The sequence below is a fragment of the Abramis brama genome, assembly GCF_963993115.1.
Source record: "Abramis brama genome assembly, chromosome: 9".
Classification (NCBI taxonomy): Eukaryota; Metazoa; Chordata; class Actinopteri; order Cypriniformes; family Leuciscidae; genus Abramis; species Abramis brama.
The window spans coordinates 28,076,701-28,095,143 of record NC_139971.1 but is presented as its reverse complement, the minus strand read 5'-3'; the positions used below and the strand labels follow the sequence as shown (position 1 = coordinate 28,095,143).

The 18,443-nt window shown below is 38.3% G+C and overlaps 2 protein-coding genes across 17 annotated transcripts in view; one reads left to right on the top strand and one right to left on the bottom strand.

Moving 5' to 3' along the window:
- The window catches only part of frmd4a (FERM domain containing 4A), a 158,533-nt gene extending 154,942 nt beyond the window's left edge, over window positions 1-3,591 (top strand). For all 15 annotated transcript variants that reach the window (XM_084124349.1, XM_084124348.1, XM_084124338.1 and 12 more), the window contains one exon: window positions 956-3,591. In XM_084124349.1, the coding sequence (XP_083980475.1) occupies window positions 956-1,061 (106 nt within the window). In that variant the 3' untranslated portion in view covers window positions 1,062-3,591. The remainder of the gene's footprint in view (window positions 1-955) is intronic.
- Window positions 3,592-11,552: 7,961 nt separating this feature from the next.
- prpf18 (PRP18 pre-mRNA processing factor 18 homolog (yeast)) lies at window positions 11,553-18,317 on the bottom strand. Of its 2 annotated transcripts, XM_084125014.1 has the most exons (11): window positions 18,115-18,305; window positions 17,918-17,995; window positions 16,501-16,527; window positions 15,706-15,810; window positions 15,504-15,617; window positions 15,139-15,288; window positions 14,405-14,473; window positions 13,279-13,419; window positions 13,126-13,197; window positions 12,881-13,036; window positions 11,553-12,783 (listed from the first exon to the last, which is right to left on the bottom strand). In XM_084125014.1, exons 1-11 carry the CDS (start codon window positions 18,178-18,180, stop codon window positions 12,703-12,705), a joined length of 1,059 nt encoding a protein of 352 aa, XP_083981140.1. In that variant the 5' UTR covers window positions 18,181-18,305; the 3' UTR covers window positions 11,553-12,702. The 2 variants fall into 2 exon arrangements, with proteins under 2 accessions (XP_083981140.1, XP_083981141.1); XM_084125015.1 differs by lacking the exon at window positions 16,501-16,527 and having other exon boundaries at window positions 18,115-18,317.
- Window positions 18,318-18,443: the final 126 nt, after the last annotated feature.

Genomic DNA, 18,443 nt, shown 5'->3' with positions numbered 1-18,443 from the left:
AAAATACAAATTTTATTTTAGCGTACTTCATTATAAAATTACTAGGGAGGCAATGACTCCTTGAAAAACTTTAAGGTGTAGGCAGTATGACCAAACTTTTGCATCAAAATTAAAAATATAAAAAAGTAATTTTATAAAATGTTGAATCAGTTTCTTTATATATGTATTTATTTAAATACATATATTTTTAAACAATGATTGTGTTAAATATATTAAGAAGGAAATCTAAAATTACATTTAATATTTAAGATATGTTTAATACAGTAAATTGAACATGTTTTACAAATAAAATATAATTAATAGGGGTGTGACTATGCTCTTAGCTCACGAGACGATACACAATATTGGGTTCACGAGATGATATTTTAACACTATTTTTAAGAAATCTTCAGTGACAAAATATGACTGGAAAAAGTATTTTATTTGACTGAAAGTCACAAAATGCAAAACAATATGGTAATAAAAATAGACCTTAGTGAACAATAGCCTTAAAATATGACTTAAAATACATAACATAATAACAACGAGGCAATAATAATGCAGGTGTCTTGACGAAAATGCTACCTATGAATGTCACTTCAGTTCTACTTTGAGTTATCATAAGCAGTAAAAGACACAAACTCATCTCCGACTGATATCGCGAGACAGCTTTTCACCTCAACGAGAAATATCGTGGCACGAGTTCTCCTAACACCCCTAGTAATTAATCTAATTTTATTTATTTTTTTCTTTATCACTCATTTTTGAGTGATTCTCATTTTTCTTCCTTGGTTCCAAAAAACATAAAGTCGTTCCCGTTGTTGGCCATGTCCAGGTTTTTGCTATTTCTGTGCTGATTTTTGGGGGAAATTTGTGGAATTTTGCAGAATGTGTTTAAATATGCTTAAATGAATATGGATGGTTGAAAGCATGTTCAAATGACATATCTGACTTTTTCCTTGACCTGTCATTGCAGATCGCCGTTCGCTGATAGTTGTTTCCTGAGCAGTCCCCTGTGCTCTGAGATAGCGGACGTACAGTGGTACGGGCATGAGAAGGCAAAGCCGGGAACGCTCGTCTAAACCATCATCCCTCATCCCTCTCTCTTTAAAAGAGTGTTCAGAAGGCAGGCCTGACCACAGTCTGGACCTCAACTCATCTGAACACACTTATGGCTGGAGCCAGTACCACCTCAACCTCTCTTTCATCTCTGTCTCTCTGTATACCCGGCGGTACAGTGTTTATGAACTATGGGAATACAAGACTCTGAATGAACTGAGCTTGACCTTGTCTGACCCTCCCACTCAGACTTTTGAACTTTGACCCAGTTAGCTGGCAGCCGGTTCCTCCATATGCACAAACCCTCTGTGTTTATTCCATCGCTGGAGTGATGTGCATAAGAGAGACGTCTTTTGCGCGTTGTACTATAAGTGAATCCCACTCACGCACACACACACACACATGCTCAAATAGACATTCGTCCCCTGCTGTCGTGTGTGTCCCTCTGCACTAATGTCAGAGAGCCGGCGTCGTTCTCTCTCATGCACGACATGCACAAAAAACACATTCCGATGGATTGCTTTGTCGTCAACCATCTTTGTAGATCTTTATGTTCTCAGTTCTGTTAAAAAAAAAACAACATGTGACCACAAACCCCTCTTTCATTACCCATCTCATTTGGACCGCAGCGCACCATAAGCCTCTCCCTTTGCCTGTGGACTTTGATATTTTGTGAATAACAGTAGAGCATTTAAAATGGCAGAAGCCTGTCTTCAGTCATCCTGGATTGGAAAACGAGCCCCGATATCATATCGCTCAAGATGGTGATACATCTTATCTACATAATTTCAAGGAAATTCAAAAACATTGTGGTCTTTGTACGTAATGTTGGTTTGTCATTCTCAAGTTCATTGGTTCTTGTCCAGAAAGTTCAACCACTTTTGCAGAACATTAGCTAACTTTTAGAAGCCATAGCTGTACAACAAATCTGAAGCATTAGGTTAGAGGCATTAGCATGACCCTCGGCATTGAACGACCAATCTGTGAAGTACTGCAACTCAGGCCGCAACCGGTGTACTTTGCTAGTAAGGCAACTTCGCCACCATGGTGCTCCGAGCCTGAACTGCACATCCCACGATGCCCTGCTGTAAGCCCACACTGCATGCAGAACCGTCACTAACCCCCGCGTATAGTGTTGTGACATCAGTGAAGTGACGAGACACACGAAAATACCTTCTCCAAACACTCCTGGCCTTATCGGTTTTCTGTTTTTATGGATCTGTTTTTAATATTCAGGATTTTACTTAACACATTATGTTCACATTTATAAATCCGTCAGATGAGCACAACACAACGTGGCACACAGACTCAATGTTTCAACGGAAATGACATTACCTCCTCCCTGAGCTGTCGAAGGCTTTCAGGAGAACAGCATTCCAGAATGTGACACGATTAAAGCAGGTGCTTAGTTTTACAAGCGACCCGTAAGAAACCATAAGCTCGAACAATACAGGGTGTTTCATGCTTTCATCATGCAGTCAACAAGATCCGAAAAACCACGTGTGCCCCTCGCCTCGATCGTCCGATCGAGGAAAAACATCAAGCCATAACGCTAAAGACATTGTTAAACACTCTGCAAGATACGAAAAATATCGTACGTGCAAAGTACCTTAAGAAACAGGTAGCTAAAAGCACACCCTTTGCCATTACTACAGAAATTAACATAAGCAGTCACTACAAATGTGTATTCAAAAGGGTCCAAATCACCAGTCGCTAAATCTAAAAGTCATCTGATTCATGCCCATTCAAAGACATTTTTATCTGCCCTAAAATGGATTGTTCATTGTTTCCGTGCATGCTCAGCACACTGTGTAATGCATCTTGATGTTAAAACTAAAACCCGGTGTGAAAACAGCCCTAATGGAAAGTAAAACACCTCATCCGCGTCTACGTTTAGAGGTCGTTCAGACCTCATACCCTTTTAGGCCAATGTGAGCTGACTCCTATCGTCTACCTGTAATCGATAACAAAAACATAAATCTTTTTATATTAAAAAAAAAAAGAAAACAACTAACACATTTATCAACATTTATAGGCAGGACTGTGGAAACTGGGTTCTTTTAAAAGAAAAAGTAAAACCTATCATTTGATTTTTATAAATCGGTATTTGTTTTATTTCCTTGTCTTTAAGCTGGTAAATCGCAACAACACGTTCAGGTGCTACAGGAAGACCAGTTGCTGCTTTGGTTTCCGAGCTGTAGACTTTTCCTAACTGTTGTCCATAGTTTTAATACCAGTTGTGCAAAATGAAGGACTTTAGTTACTAAACTGTCTTACCACTTCATCTTGACAATAGAGCATGTTTTATGAGTTCATTTTCAGATATAACCGGACACAATAAAATGGTGTTGTAGAAAAAAATAAAAGTGGAATTGTTGGGCAGGTTAAATATAACCAAATTCCACAGTTAATTTATTCTTTTTTCTATTAAGAATTTGTATAGTAACATTTTTCAAAAACCGTGTTGTTGGCAACTGATACTGAATTTTCCAGATGAGAAATGTTGGTGGTTCTTGAGATTCTGAAATAAATTATTGCTGAATGTTCGCTAAACTGAAGCGTGAAATCACTTTATTGCTGTTATTCAGATCGTGTGTCTTGCATGTCGATAACAGAGTGATATGCATGGTTAATGTGTATTTAGCGTTATTCATAACGCAACATGCCCCTCCGGGTGGATGAAGGTGATGATCCGCTTCCTCCAGGCGTAATTGAAATTCCCGCATGTCACCTTTGTGGATTATGTTTCTGCATTTGTAACGAGATCAGCCGCTGGTGAAGCTGACAATCACACCCGGTGATTGAAATACCAAGTACATGAAACTGAATTTGATTTCCTGAATGCTGCTTAAAAAATAGACCAAATCATTTTAATGGAGGAAAAGGGAAAGAAAACTGTCCTGCTTTGAACCTGCATTCAAGGTTACACACACTGAATGTCCTGTTTTGGACTGAAATCATAAAGAATTTTTTGTCTTACCAAGGTAGGTTCTGTTGATTGCATGTGAATTATTTTGTCCTCAATGTTTGTTTGCTTAAGAATGGAATGTGAAACTCAAAGTTTTAAATAGTAGCATTGTTGTTTTACATACAGTATTCCCAAATCAACAACATACATGAATACAAAAAACAGTGACAAATGAAAAAAAAAAGGATTCAAATATAATGGCCACACTTTAGATCAGGGTCCGATGCTTATTATTAACTAACTATAATCTATGATTTTTGCCTCAATAAACTCCTAATTACTGCTTATTAATAGTTACTAAGGTAGTTGTTAAGTTTATGTATTGGGTAGGTTTAAGGGATGTAGAATATGGTCATGCAGAATAAGGCATTAATATGTGCTTTATAAGCATTTATAAACAGCCAATGTCCTAATATGCATGCTAATAAGCAACTAGTTAATTGTTAGAATTGGACCATAAACTAAAGTGTTACCATTTTATTTATAATTTAGATTTAGTTAACAATAACATCACTGGTATGGACTTCTCTCGTGGTGCTGTTTTGCAATTTTTTGGACCTTTGGAGCCTTTAATATATCCAGATATATTGCTCCATTTATGTTCATGAGGGTGAGTAAACGATGACAACTTTCTTAGTACACATGCAAGTGGAATTCCCATAAGTCCCTATGATCACTTCCTGTGCCAGACAGGACAATAAGTTGTGCAATGCCTGCTAGGGTTGTGATCAACTCCCTACCATCTTACATACTATGTTAATATGACTCACAGATTTTGTGAGGAAGTGTGTGAGGATGTTTGTGCCTCAGACAATGGCTTGGGATCTCCCCCGGCAACAGGAACACAACACTGGAAAACCAAACATTGGAGAATTGGCTGCTGTTGTTGTGCTGAAAACCCAGTGTGATGCTCGAAATATGTGTTTTGGGGCAGCCGAGTCTATTGTACCCACTGCAGCTGGAATGTGAACAACAAGAGACGCTGTTTATGGAGATCTTCCATTTCCTGTGAAGCTCAGTGGATGCTTTGTTGAATGAAATATTTTCACCACTGAATCCATGACATTCCCCTGCTGTGTGTGAAGGGCTTGAGGAACACTGAGGAATGTTGTGTTCAGTGAACATGAAAGCTTGACTTCATAGGGCATCATCGTGACCCCTAGTATGGAGGGTCAAGGCATTTGGAGTTATTTTGGAGAATTGTTTGAATTTGGCAGGCTCACAACTGACTATAGGCCAAAATAAACACTAGAGTCTGTGGAAAGCACCACTGCTGTCAGTCCAAAGAGGGTGGTAAGATGAAGTATTGAATGATCTGGACTTGAAAGGTTCATTCTCCACCAATAATTCATGAACAATTAACATTGTGCCCTTAACCCTAGGTTAACTGAGTCCAGGGGGACCCAAACCTTGTCCAAACAAGCACAACATGGTAAAACAACATGTCTCTTCAATGTAAATTAGATTTTCATTCGTAAATTACTCTGGGTTTTCAGTTATTCTCTGCAAGTTGCATCATAATGCTGGAGGTGGTGACTATCTGACTGAGACTGTGAAACATTCATTCAAACGATTTGTTTAAAAAACATGGATTCGTTGTTTATCTGCCTTTATGATGAGTGAGCCATCGACTTAACCGATTTGTTCAAAATCACTGGCTGCATGCAAATATGCATACTTTCCTGCTATATAGTAGATGAAAGTTCCAGAAAAAAAGTATTTATAAAATAGTAGGTGAAAAGTACCCGGATGACCAACTACTTCCGCCAAGACTTTAAAGTGCGCTTTTGATGGACACTTCACTGTAGGGACTCAACTGCCCAGACATGTGGATTCCACCCGCACCCGAATCTGTGCCGACACTATGTTGATGTCTGGGTGATGTTGGGATGTCACATGACAATGGCAACATGTCGAATGTAGTATTCCTGGAATTAATTCAAATTACACACACTCATACTAAATGGAACTTGAAACATAATTTTTGACTAAACACTTATTCAAAGGAAGTACCATTCAGTCAATCGTTTTGTGAACTATTATTTCAGGAACAACACAATTGCTGAAATTGAATCCGCATGCGAGTATATAGGCTACTACTCTTACGATTTCTGCAATTGAAAGATATGGTAAAAGTAGTATGAGTATATTAGTATGCGAATTCAGCAAATGAGACTGAATCATCCACTAACTGAAACGATTTTGTTTGAAATGCTGATTTAAGTGTGTGTTGCTACTCGGAGACGCGGGCGATTGAACAGGCATTGACTTCGTTTGGACCTCTTTTCGTTGGCGGAGCAAAAATAGACAAACTAACCGGCAATATTGTGTCAACAATGTAAGTTATTCAATGTTGACCTGTTTATTGTCTTGTTGAAGACACTAGCAACCAAATATATGGGCCTTAACACTTTTTCACTAAAAGACAGAAGTAGCCTACAGCTTTAACTTCGTCTTTATTTACTTATTTACTGTCTTTATTTTCCCCCATATGTAGTCTCTGATATTTCATGTGACACATAAATACCCACACATTCCCTATCCCATGCTAATAAAGTCCATTCTTCCAGAATAATGTTTCTGTATGAGCCCTGCAGGGTCTGGAGCAGAGCAGCTATTCTGTTACAGCTTTCCAAGCAGCTGGAAGCCGTTATTCTCTCATGTGATGAAAGTGTGTGTATGTGTGTTTTTCTCCCACAAGCCGTGAGAACAGCGCACGTGTTGGAATGCTGTGTGAAAGGACGTATATTGTGTGACCTGGGAGTTTGGGATTGGTGTGTTTATAATCGCAACTCTTTCATCACCATGAAAACTGCAGCAAGGGGTGATGGGAGCTGGAGTCTGGTTTTCTCTATAGCCCTGAGAGAGATCTCTAGCTCTGCCAATATGAGGGGGGTATATATATATATATATATATATACATACAAGGGCGCCTTAATATAGCCAGTTCCCTTTCGATTCGGTTCACTTCACATTGCGTTTTCTAACGCTTATGGGGGAAACCCCTTCCTCCAAATACTACTGAAGCCTTATTGAATCATGCCAGTAACACTGGCCAATGGCGTTCAAACACGCAAAATATGAGGGGGCTTTCCCATTATATAAGGCGGCATTTATTCAGAATCTTTTCCTTCTGCCAACCTTCTGCAAGAAGCCTATCATCAAGCAAGACTTACCGTGATTTACAAGCTTCAGTGGACAATGTCTTCTCATCCCCTGTTGTGAGCCTTGGGATAAGGATGACCTCTCGCGATTGCCTCTCCTGCGCAGAGCCATTCGAACCTTCAGATGGCCACCAGTGTCTTCTGCCTGGGTCGTGCCCACACAGAGGCGGGTACTTGGGGGGTCGGACTGCCCCCGCTGTGGAGATATGAGCCTCCGGACTCTCAGGCTCCATGTGGCCATCGTACAAAGCGATGAACTCGCCCCACAAACCCTGCCGCGCTCTTCCTCTGCCGACTCCTTCGAGGCGAGGAAGGTGCCATGAGCTTCTGATATGGATCAATGCCCACGCACCTCTGCCACCCTAACTGGACAGTGGCCCCCTTTTTCCACAAGGTGCACGATGAGATATCAAAGTCGTGGAATGCGCCACTCTCAAGTCGAGTGCACAATCCGGGATCCTCCCTCTCGTCTTCTTTGGACGGCGCTGACCGAATGGGGTATGTTAAACTCTGCTGCTGCTCGGTGAGAGCATGACCCGGCGATGAGAGGCCAAGGCGTCGTCATGGCTCGAAGAGTCAGAGGCCTCGCCCTGACAGGAACAGCAGGCCGGCACTGGAAACAAAGCCAAGTTCCTAACGCTGTCTCTCTGAGGATAAAATCTTGCAACCAGCACCAAAGACGAGCCACAGAAGAAGTCTGCTCGCTTCCCTGTGTATTCACCATGTGTATTTCACTGTGCAGTGCAATAAAGTAAAAAAATCCCAAACTTGCCTCAACATCAGAGTGATTTTCCTCCTCTTCTCACTCTCACGTGGTATTAAAGGGGTCATTTGACGGTTCTAAAAAGAACATTATTTTGTGTATTTGGTTTACTGCAATGTGTTTATGCGGTTTTAGGTTTAAAAAATTTATTATTTTACACTTACCGTACATTGTTTCTCGTCTATGCCCCGCCTTTCTGAAACAAAGCTCATCATTTCCGAAAAGCGTGGTGTGATCTGATTGGCCAGCGATCCGGTGTATTGTGATTGGCCCAAATAACTTAAGTGTAAGACAGAAATTTCACACCCTTTACTATATTTGGAACACCAGCTCCCAAAGCAATAATGACAGGTGATAATGTCAGTACTACAGCTATCAATTTGAGCCCGAATCTGATCCGGAAAATGCAGATGACCGAGCTGATCAATCAGCTTTGCCAGCGGGACTGGACCAGAACGTATCAGATTGGTAAGGTTTTATTTCATTGGGGACATAATTACTGATTATAATGACTTACACTGTCTTTTTACGTGTCGCGCCACACTACGGGGGGAGAACACTATGTAAACATAAAACCATGTCTGCATTTGTGATCGACAAACAAGTGCTACTCTGCTCAAAACTCGCGTTTGAATAGTCAGTAGCAAATTCTTAAAATATGAAAACATACTTCCAGGCTGTGTCTGTGAGTCAGAAGCGCCAGAATGTACTCGCAAAGATGGAATTGCCCCACTTTTTAGAATCAGCCTTTGTGCACAGCCGGCCTTGTAGCTACTCTCCCAGGTTCTGGAAACATTCCTCCGAAAAATGCTCAGCACACAGTCGAATATTTTGGTTGTGCTGTTCTGGAACAGTGTTTGTAAATCAAGCTTAACCACTGTTTTCTAATTGTTTCCTCTTTTGGAAGGCCAAACAAAGTAGTTTGGCTTTCGCAACGAAAAACGACATGGCAGTGCCGGCGGCAACAATAATACAGTGAGAATAAACGCTACGTCTTCTTTCTTTGCGTATACATTTGGGCGGTGTTATGAAACTCTGCCCCCACACTCTGGCGTAGATTTGTGGGGGCGTATCTGAACGAAGCCTTTTAGGAAGGCGTGGCTGAGCCTTAACTTTTACAAAGAATATCTCTTTGGGTTTGAGACTTTGTAACTCTGCAGATCTTATACATGCACAAACAGCTACATAACACACTAAAGAAAAAGGAAAACAAGAAATCGCATCATATGACCCCTTTAAACTTCCTGCTCCCCAGCAGCGAGTTACAATTGACAAAAGCATGGCAGGCGCTAACCAGGGGTATCAGAGTGGGTTATGAAATCAGTAAAAATACGTTAAACACACACTTCAGTTCTTTCGCAGACTACCCCATTTCAACAGTGTGTTAATGCCCACTGTACGGGAGCAGAATGCCTCAGTTCTGCGATAGGAAATGCACAACCTTCATGTAAAACGTGCTATAGAGACAGTGCCCCTAGCAGATATTTTCTGGTGCCAAAGATGGCGGAATAGCGAGGACCATCTTGAATTGTCACTTGCTAGACCGGCCCATTGCTACATCATCATGAAAGTTTTTCATTAGCACATGTTTTTAAGTCTTGTCAATTTAAAAATTAAAGCAATTTTTAACCATTCAGATTCAAGCACAAGACGAAGTGAAAGAGTTTTTTCTCTCTAGCTGTTTTTTCACAGTTCGCTGTTTTCTATGCACACACACACAGACTCAGACAGTTCCCTGTGTGCACGCCAAAACAGCTCATGATTACTTTTTTGTAATCTAAATAGTTAAAATAATGTGTCTTGTGCTTCAATGTAAAAATACACACAACAAAAAACTCGCCTGTCTAGGCGAGTGTTCAAGCAAACAGTCTGTTATGTCTTAAAGGGGTCATGAACTGGATTGTTTTATTATTTTATAATGTTGCCTGGGGTGCCCTTATAATGTTAGTATGATTTTTACATCAAAAATTGTCATAATTTATAAATAAAAGCCATTTTTCCAAGCCTGATTTCAGCCTCAGATTTGAACGCTCTGTTTTAAGGGGCGTGTCTGCCGTGAGACTGCAGTGCAAACGCCCACTGCTGTGATTGGCTGGCATGCTTGCATATGAAATAGCTAGTATTACATGAACTCTCTCGAAAACTTTTACTACGTTTTTACTATTACAGCTATCGAGATTAACAAATCGTGAAAAGTATCGTTTAAAGCATTATATTTAAATCTATTCCATCACATGAAAGGTTGCAGCATGATGAGCACTGACTGAGCAGATGACAGACAGTCTGTTGATCGCGTGAATAAAGATCTTATCATTGCAACGCAATTTTTGCACTCTCACAAATGCTTACACCAAATCACAATGCAAACACGATGTGAATACACAGTAAGAGCTTCGTTGTGTAGTGTAACAGTGTCATTATTTCATCACGAGTTTGGTAAGTGCCCAGATAAGCTCTCGCGCTGTTTGATTGACAGCTTGGGCGATTGGAAAGGGATCGTTCTTTGATCGCTTTCTGTATATAATTTAATAACAGTTTAAAAAAGATTATTTTCATAATACTACGAGAAATTATGTGAAGTTGATCGTTTAGTCACTGATGCATAAACAGTATTGAACGATTTTGACGATCTGAACTTGAATACACAGAAATCACTGATCGCAGATCAGGCATTAGAATACACATGGTTACTTACATGTTGCTGGCAGATCCGTGTCGGGAAATTGTGATTGACTGATTTAATAAAGTTTAACCATGCTGGAATCCGAAGGAAGCTTATGCAGACTGTCTTCTTCCACAACCAGGCACTGCACAATATTTAGTAAACAGCATGTTTATTGCTTGGAAGTAGCTCGATCCGGTTTAGCAATCATCATGTCGTCTTATTTTATTTAGCATGTTTGGGCCAGAGCCGTTAATTTTTTTTTTTTTTTTGTTTGTTTATTTAATTTGTATCTTTGTTCTATTGTATTTATTTGAGCTGTTGATTGTAATTTGTTTATTTTACATCTCATTTTATTACTGAAGACCTGTCTTCAATAATGTTTGAACTCTATATTTGTTAGGCTAGTTAGTTAGCTGTGGTATCGAAATTGGAATCAATAGAAAATTGTGAAATTTCATCAGTATCTAAAATGGCTTAAAATGTATCATTAGTATCTAAAATGGCTCCTTTGGTGGCTTATATATTAGAATACAATGTTACATGGGTCAAAACAATAACACATTATTTTATTCATTTTATGTGTGTGTGTGTGTGTGTGTGCATATATAGGGACAACCTTTAACTCACATGAGGTCACAGCAATAGCAAATGACAACGATCAAATCAAATCCCAATGGACATACTCAAGTCCCAACCTTCATTTTTTTATATACCATATTTAAATTCACAATCATTAGAAATATAATATATCACACAAAAATAAATCATATTTTTCTGAGTTGAATTGCAGTGGGGGGTTTTTTAAGCCAAATTGCACCACTATAAATTTGCATAAATACAATCATAAAATGGACAATGATTTTTCATAACCTTGCCGTCACCTGTTTCAGAGGATAATTCCATTCATTTTAATCTTTTTGGTAATAAAAAAAAAAACTTGTCTTGTGATTTGACTTTTCAGTGTTTTCTGTACAGTTGTACATTTTAATGTCTTTTCAAATAACAAATTATATTACAGTGATATAATCTGGTTAAGATCAACCAAAACTATGGCACATAGAAACAAAAACTGTGGTGAATTGATTTACATGTCAAAGTAACTAATAACTAATAACCAGAGGACTACAAGTCAAATGTATAAGACCAGTTAAGAGAGAAGTCCTTTCAGCAGTAAAAATACTGCGAGTCATATGCCATGCCCATGAGAAATGAAACTCTTTTAGGGTGATAGCATCAAACTGGAATGCTCAAACATACATTAAACACTGGGGGGAAAAAATAATTTAGCTTTTCATTCTTACAAACCCTCTGCAGTTCCCTCACAAACCTCAGTTTAGGAAAACCTGCTGCACAGAGACCACTGAGATTGGCATCTTTAAATTGAATCTGTCAACCAAACAGCTAAAATGAATCAGACTTCCCAAATCTTAAAATGACACGAAGTCAGCAGGAAATCCAAGAATCAAAGTTGTGCGAATTTGGCTTATTCATGTTTTAAATCTGATTTGGTCCCAGTGTGAGGAAGACACTCACTCTTCCTGTGACTCAGCACTTCCTTTAACTCAGGGCAGAAAATGACATCAAATTGCAACTCGTCTTGATATTCATCCTTAAAAGGACTGTCTTATCTTTCTCTCAAATAACAGATCTACAACTCCAGAGAAATGAATGAATGCTTTCCATAGTGAAAAATTATGACAGTAATGTATATTAAAGTGCAAATACATCAAGAATCAATAAATGTAATGAAAAAATAATCACTTCAGTAACATCAGCTTTTATTTTATTTTTAAAGAAAAACACTGTAGTGTTTTCAATCCTGTTGCAGTTCAATCCTGGTCCTGGGTTCCCACCGCTCTGCACATTTGTCTCTCTTATCTGACACTCAATAACACTTTTGGAACTCTCACCTAATAATCTGATGATCTGAATCAGGCGTGTTATATAAGAGAGACACACAAACGTGCAAACCGGAGGGTCCCAGGATTGAAAACCACTGCTATAGAAATCCATATGTTTTCAAGACATATATTTACAATCAATAAGTTATTTACAACACGAGAGAGCGAGAGACGACACGACTTTGAATGTTGTGATGTGTACATCACAGAGCGTTGTACTCCACACACTTTGAGGGATCTGTTGGGAAATGTTTCTGACAGATTGTCATTAATCTTTTCAGCCCCTGAAAAGATGACAAGAAAAAAGATGATCACTGACCTGATAAACAACACAATGTAACTATGTAATATCACACTCCTATTCATACTGTCATTTCAGACCTGAATGTATTTCCTTTGGGTCTCGTCATTGAGCACATGAGCGACGTGTTTGGAGAAGATCTTCTCACGTCCAGTACGAGCGTGGATGCCCACCATGGTCACACCGATGGGCCATGGAGCGTTTCCTATAGCCATCTGCAGATAAGCATCGTTTGCCTGCATGTACACAGTGTGTTAGTCGGGGTTCTTCACAAATATACTAATTAAGAACAGAAATTCAAAGTATTGTAATTAGTAAGACAAACCTTAACATATTCCCTCTGCAGCATAAACTTGATGATGTCTGTAATGGACTCCTTAATGTCTCCTGGTAAATTCTACATATAGAAGACACAATGAGTTAAACAAAAGGCTTGTGAATCTATATCTAATAATGCGTTGTATGGAGAACAGCGTACCTTCTTGCGTAGTTTTCTGAAAAGAGGTTCCAGGTAAGATTCGGTCTGTTTTTGGGTGGCACTGGCGAGCTTGCCCTGGACACTGCGCTTCACGTGGTCCTCTCGGCTGTTTAGATCTTTCGCCCACACGCCCAGCAAGAACTACAGAAAAATATATGCATATACAGGCACAAAGATAATATGATTATACACTTAAATTATGCATTAGATGATTCTTAAATCATTATTTAATTAAATTAGGGATGCGATTAATCGACGATCGCTTCTTGTTAATAATTTAGGGTGTTTACAAGACAACGATGTACTAAAAACAGGAATGTTTTTCCTTTGAGCGTTTGAAAAGTTCCGCATACAGACGTTCACACGGATCCGTGAAAATGACTAAAAACGCAGAATTCTGCAATGCCAGGCCAGTAGTTGGAGATGTTGAAGGAAAATGTATCAATGTCTTTAAGCCACGCAAAGGAATGGGTAGGTTAGCCGTTTATTTTGAAACAACCTTTTTTTCAAAAATATATTGAAAATAGAATTTGTATTATTTGAAAAAAAAAGAGATTAGAATTTACATTCACTGGCTCAATCATAAATAATTTTGGAAATCTGCAAATAAAATGAAGTAAATAAAACTAATTTTACATTTATTACTGAGGCAGAATGAATAAAGGATAATAGTATGTCTGACTTGCAAACGAACAGCAGACAGAAAGCAGATTGTTTATAAGTAAAAGTAAGCTTTTTCGTATTCTCCAAATTTTCCGTAATATGTACAATATCCTGTTAATTTAGGTCCAATGTCTTGAGGTGTGATTACCACAGAATGAGCAGACAAACTGATTCCGGGAGAATGTCATCACGTGATTGGCCGCAGGCACATACATACACATCAACACAACATTCAGTCAGCGCATGGAGTTTGTGTGTCCGAGCAGGGTGGTGAAAAGTTCATCCTTAAATTCAGGCTAAACATTTTTAATCTTTGACACAAATTTGTGTCAACTGACATCCTTAATTTAAATAAGTAAGAAATTAGGATATTGGCTGAATGCATTTCTATAAAAATCAGTTCAAGATAAACACTCACCCCCCCAAAAAAATGTAAAACCACAGTAAATTAAAAAATACATACCCTCAGTACTTTATTTATGACGTCCATGTCTCGAACATCATTACCAGTGCCAAGAGATGCTCCCAGATCCTGTTTTATACAGGTTATTAGACATCAATGTAGCATCAGACATGAGCCAAATCTTATATTATACAATTACTGAAATCATAAAAGCATTAGTATCCAGACAGCCAGATATCATATAATTGTAAATAGATTAGTTCAGGGTTTCCCAAAAATATTTGTCAGCCAAACCCCTTTGACCTAAAAGGTTTACTTGAAGCTTACTCTGATACTTTAGGTTAACATTTCAATAATTTAGCAACACATTTGCATGACGCCGGTGTCCAGTAATTAACTTTACAAACTATACATCAATAAAAAGGTGTCAAAGTCTCAAGCTAATATTTCTGTTCTCTGTTTTACAGTAAAAATATTTTAGCGAAAATAATTTCTTAATTGAGCTTGAATAAACGGCATCCTTCAGGGCACAAAAAGTGTGGACAATATTGATGGATTCTCATGTTTATTTCTCATTTCTTTCGAGAGGAGTATTACTGGGAACTCTACTTGTTTTTGCAGTTATGAAGAACATTCGATTTCAGATGTAAGACTATAGTGCCACCTAGCGGGAACATGATTAAAATACTCCTAATCAGACATCTTTCTACCGATTCTGGAATTGACCTGCTATATGGATGATATATAAATTAGCTGAAGTTAGCGTTGTGGATTCTATGTGTGTGTGGGTTTACCTCCAGCTCCTCAATGGTGGTATTTTCTTCATGCACTTTGAGGTCGTGTTGTGTGTCCAGTAAAACTGAACCTTCTGCTCCACCCACAATCTCATTCAGATACTGCTGATCGATCTTATCCATGGCAGCCTTCAGATCATTCCTCAAACCCTAAACACACAGACAAGGTAATCCATAAGAAGTATGTCAATGAGTATTCAGCATGAGTCAATAATTTTGTATATACTATATACTTGAAAGCTCTGGCAAAGCGAGTTATCTTTTTTTTTCTCTTGCAGGAAAATTCAATGTGGGTTTCCTGGTAAACAAACAAACTCTACACACGACAAGAGTGTCAAGATGGCGAGAGGAAAGTTGGGTCTTACCTTGTTTACTTCTGGTGCTAGAATTTCAATTTTGCGGAGTCTCTGGAAAGCATCATAATCGGATTCGCCAAACAGACGGACCGGCTCGCCTCGTTCCCTCAGACGTCTGACCGCCTACACGCAGCAAGAAGATTGATTATTCATCAAGAAAACAAGCACAGTATACGAGTAACATTCGGTGAGCTCTGATTGGCTGACCCACCTCCTGTCGAGAGAGCGTCATTGGCAGTTTCTCCTCCGTGAGCTCTAGTTCTAGCACAGGATTGGCTGATGTAGATGGAGGCTCCTCATCCTCAGTCTTGTCCAGCTTGAAAAAAAAAATTCAACATATAGAGAGAGATAGAGAAGAAAATGGTCTCTTTGTTCCATTTTATTACGGTTACATCAGGGTGATTCCACTGCAAAGCATAGAAATGTAAGATTGAGAAGGGCAGCTTGCAAAATAATAATTAATAAACAACAAAAAGGAAAAACTGTCCTGGCCAGATTTTCCAGCAAAAAGGCCAAAAACAGATACTTCTCCATATAATCATGCAGCTATGTATGTTTTAAATTTGATTAAATCTTCTTCTAATCTTGTAGAAGTATGAGCGCACATAATTCTCCCAAGATGCAATGGGTGAACAGCAAGGAATCTGACACTGAAGCTGTATTTCTTGACACTGATTTGAATTTAACACACCATGCATGCAGTGCACTGCTAAATCAAAACCGAATAGGGAAGTTCAAACAAAAAGAGCATTGCACAAATGAAAGAGCAGGCGAGACATCTAGAATTTAAGCAACTCATGATTTGCTCCGGGGTAGGCACCTCTGTCACGTGATTTTACTGTGGTCATTATGCAGGCTGGGCTAAAAATTCGGATAGTGCTGCCTTCAGCTTTGTGCAACACTGGGAGCAAAGGCAATTAAACACAAATGTTCTTCAGTCATGCCGAAACCGAAACCCGGTCAAACATCTCTCTGGCAGCATGCATTCTGTCTGCCTGAGCCCTACCTGTCTCACAGGCTGCTCATTAGAAACCTAAACTCACAGAACACACACACAAACAGCAGGAAACACAATATGAGAAGATACACAGCAGACAGAAGACACTGCTGCTGGAGGAAAACACTAGAGAGAAAGAGCGAAGGCACAAGTATGGGAAGACACATTTTAAATGGGACAGTTCATTTCTTTTAAATCTACAGAGGATGACTGACAGGCAAGCTTTGTCGCAGGGTTATTTTTTTTAAAGTAAAACCATTAAAAACATTTTGTTGATTGAAATAAAGCTTAAATACAATAAAATATAAATATTAGTTGAAAAATAATCGAAACAAAAATGAGAAATGTTGCCTTGGCAATAGACTGAAATAAGTTAAAGCAATTAAATTAATTATTGGAAATAAATAAAAACTAAAACTGAAATAAAAATAAATTAATCCTAAATAAAAAAAACTAATAAAATGACAAAAGCACATAACGCAATGACTAAAAAGTAAACTAAAATTAACATGAAAATCATTATCATTCTAAAAATAAAAGCAAATTAAAAATGAATAAAACAATACACCTAAAATAACACTTTAAAATTAGGGTCTTCTAAAACAGAGTAAAAATATAACAAGTAATCAGATTAAACTAAATAAATAAATGTATTGAAATAAATGTAAAAAATATTAAAATAATGAATAAAGTTGATTTAAATAATACATCTAACAGTACTGAGTAAAACACATAATAAGGTAACAATGGAAACTAAATATTTTACGTATATATAGTATTCATTTTTCACTGTATAAATTGGTTCTTTATAGATGAAAGCTGTCTTTTAAATTTCCTTATAGCTGTCTTTTAAATTTTAGTTTGATCATCATATTTGGGGTCCATGGTAGCTAAAAGACAGAAAGTCTGTTACAGAGATATTATCAGGACGGATTACATTACAAATACAATGTGGTTAAAGGTATTTACTACCCAGCCCCTAAAGGGACCTTTGCAAAAATAAAAATACAGACTTACACGTGCTCACGAGAAACGTATCTCGTGCGCACGAGAAAACTATCGCGATAGTTTCTCTTGCGCACGTGAAAGTCTGTACATTTTTATTTTTGCAAAGGTCCCTTTAGGGACTCCGTAGTTTTCGACCAGCTGTAAACAGCTAATGGAAGTAATTGAATGTATGACTCATGATGTAATTAAAATTAACCATTTGTATTACTACACACAGAACCAAAAACATGTTTACTATAGTTAAACCATGGTAACCACAAATTAACCATTGTTTAAGCATGGTATTTTTGTAGTAAACCTGGCTGCGGTTCTACAAATGTTAATCAATCCGACAAAAAAACATGGTTACTACACTTTTACTATAATAAACAATGGTTAATTTTCGTAAGTTGTCTATATTCACAGCTGAAGTTTGTACCTTGTATCCACATCTCTTATAATATTCTTCCTCTTCCTTTCGCGCGAGATCAGCCCTTTTGAAGTATTTCTTTGAGTCCTGGAGAAACAGCAAGAGTACATCATTACACAAACCCACATATCTTTACACAACTGCATTAAAAACACAGCGGTGTAAAGGGTCGAACTATAAAACGTTCTAGAACAGTCGATACTCACGTCTATGAGATCTTTGTCCTCTATAAGCTTTCTTTTCCTCGCGATCTCTGCTTTGAGGATGTCCATAACTCAACAAAATGACAAAAAATACTTAAGATTGTATGACAAAATAATAATTATGTCACTTTTTTCACATAAACATTCAACGGGAAGCAGTTTACACTTCCATTCACTGCTTCCGTTCGTGCAGACTGCTGGAGATCAATCTGAGTCATTACTGCCATCTAGTGGATAAATCCGAGACAGACGCTGAAAAAGTTTGATCGGTGCTTGGAGTCACCGAGTTCATGTGATCGCAATATAAAATATAAGAAAGAACACAGTTTGTA

What these genes read in the sequence shown, in the direction of transcription:
- prpf18 (XM_084125014.1), bottom strand. Translation starts at nt 18,180, where the DNA reads ATGGACATCCTCAAAGCAGAGATCGCGAGGAAAAGAAAGCTTATAGAG. An exon ending in AGGACAAAGATCTCATAGAC is followed by an intron (nt 17,996 to 18,114) that starts GTGAGTATCGAC and finishes CTGTTTCTCCAG; the next exon opens with GACTCAAAGAAATACTTCAA. An exon ending in CCACCATTGAGGAGCTGGAG is followed by an intron (nt 14,474 to 15,138) that starts GTAAACCCACAC and finishes TGTATAAAACAG; the next exon opens with GATCTGGGAGCATCTCTTGG.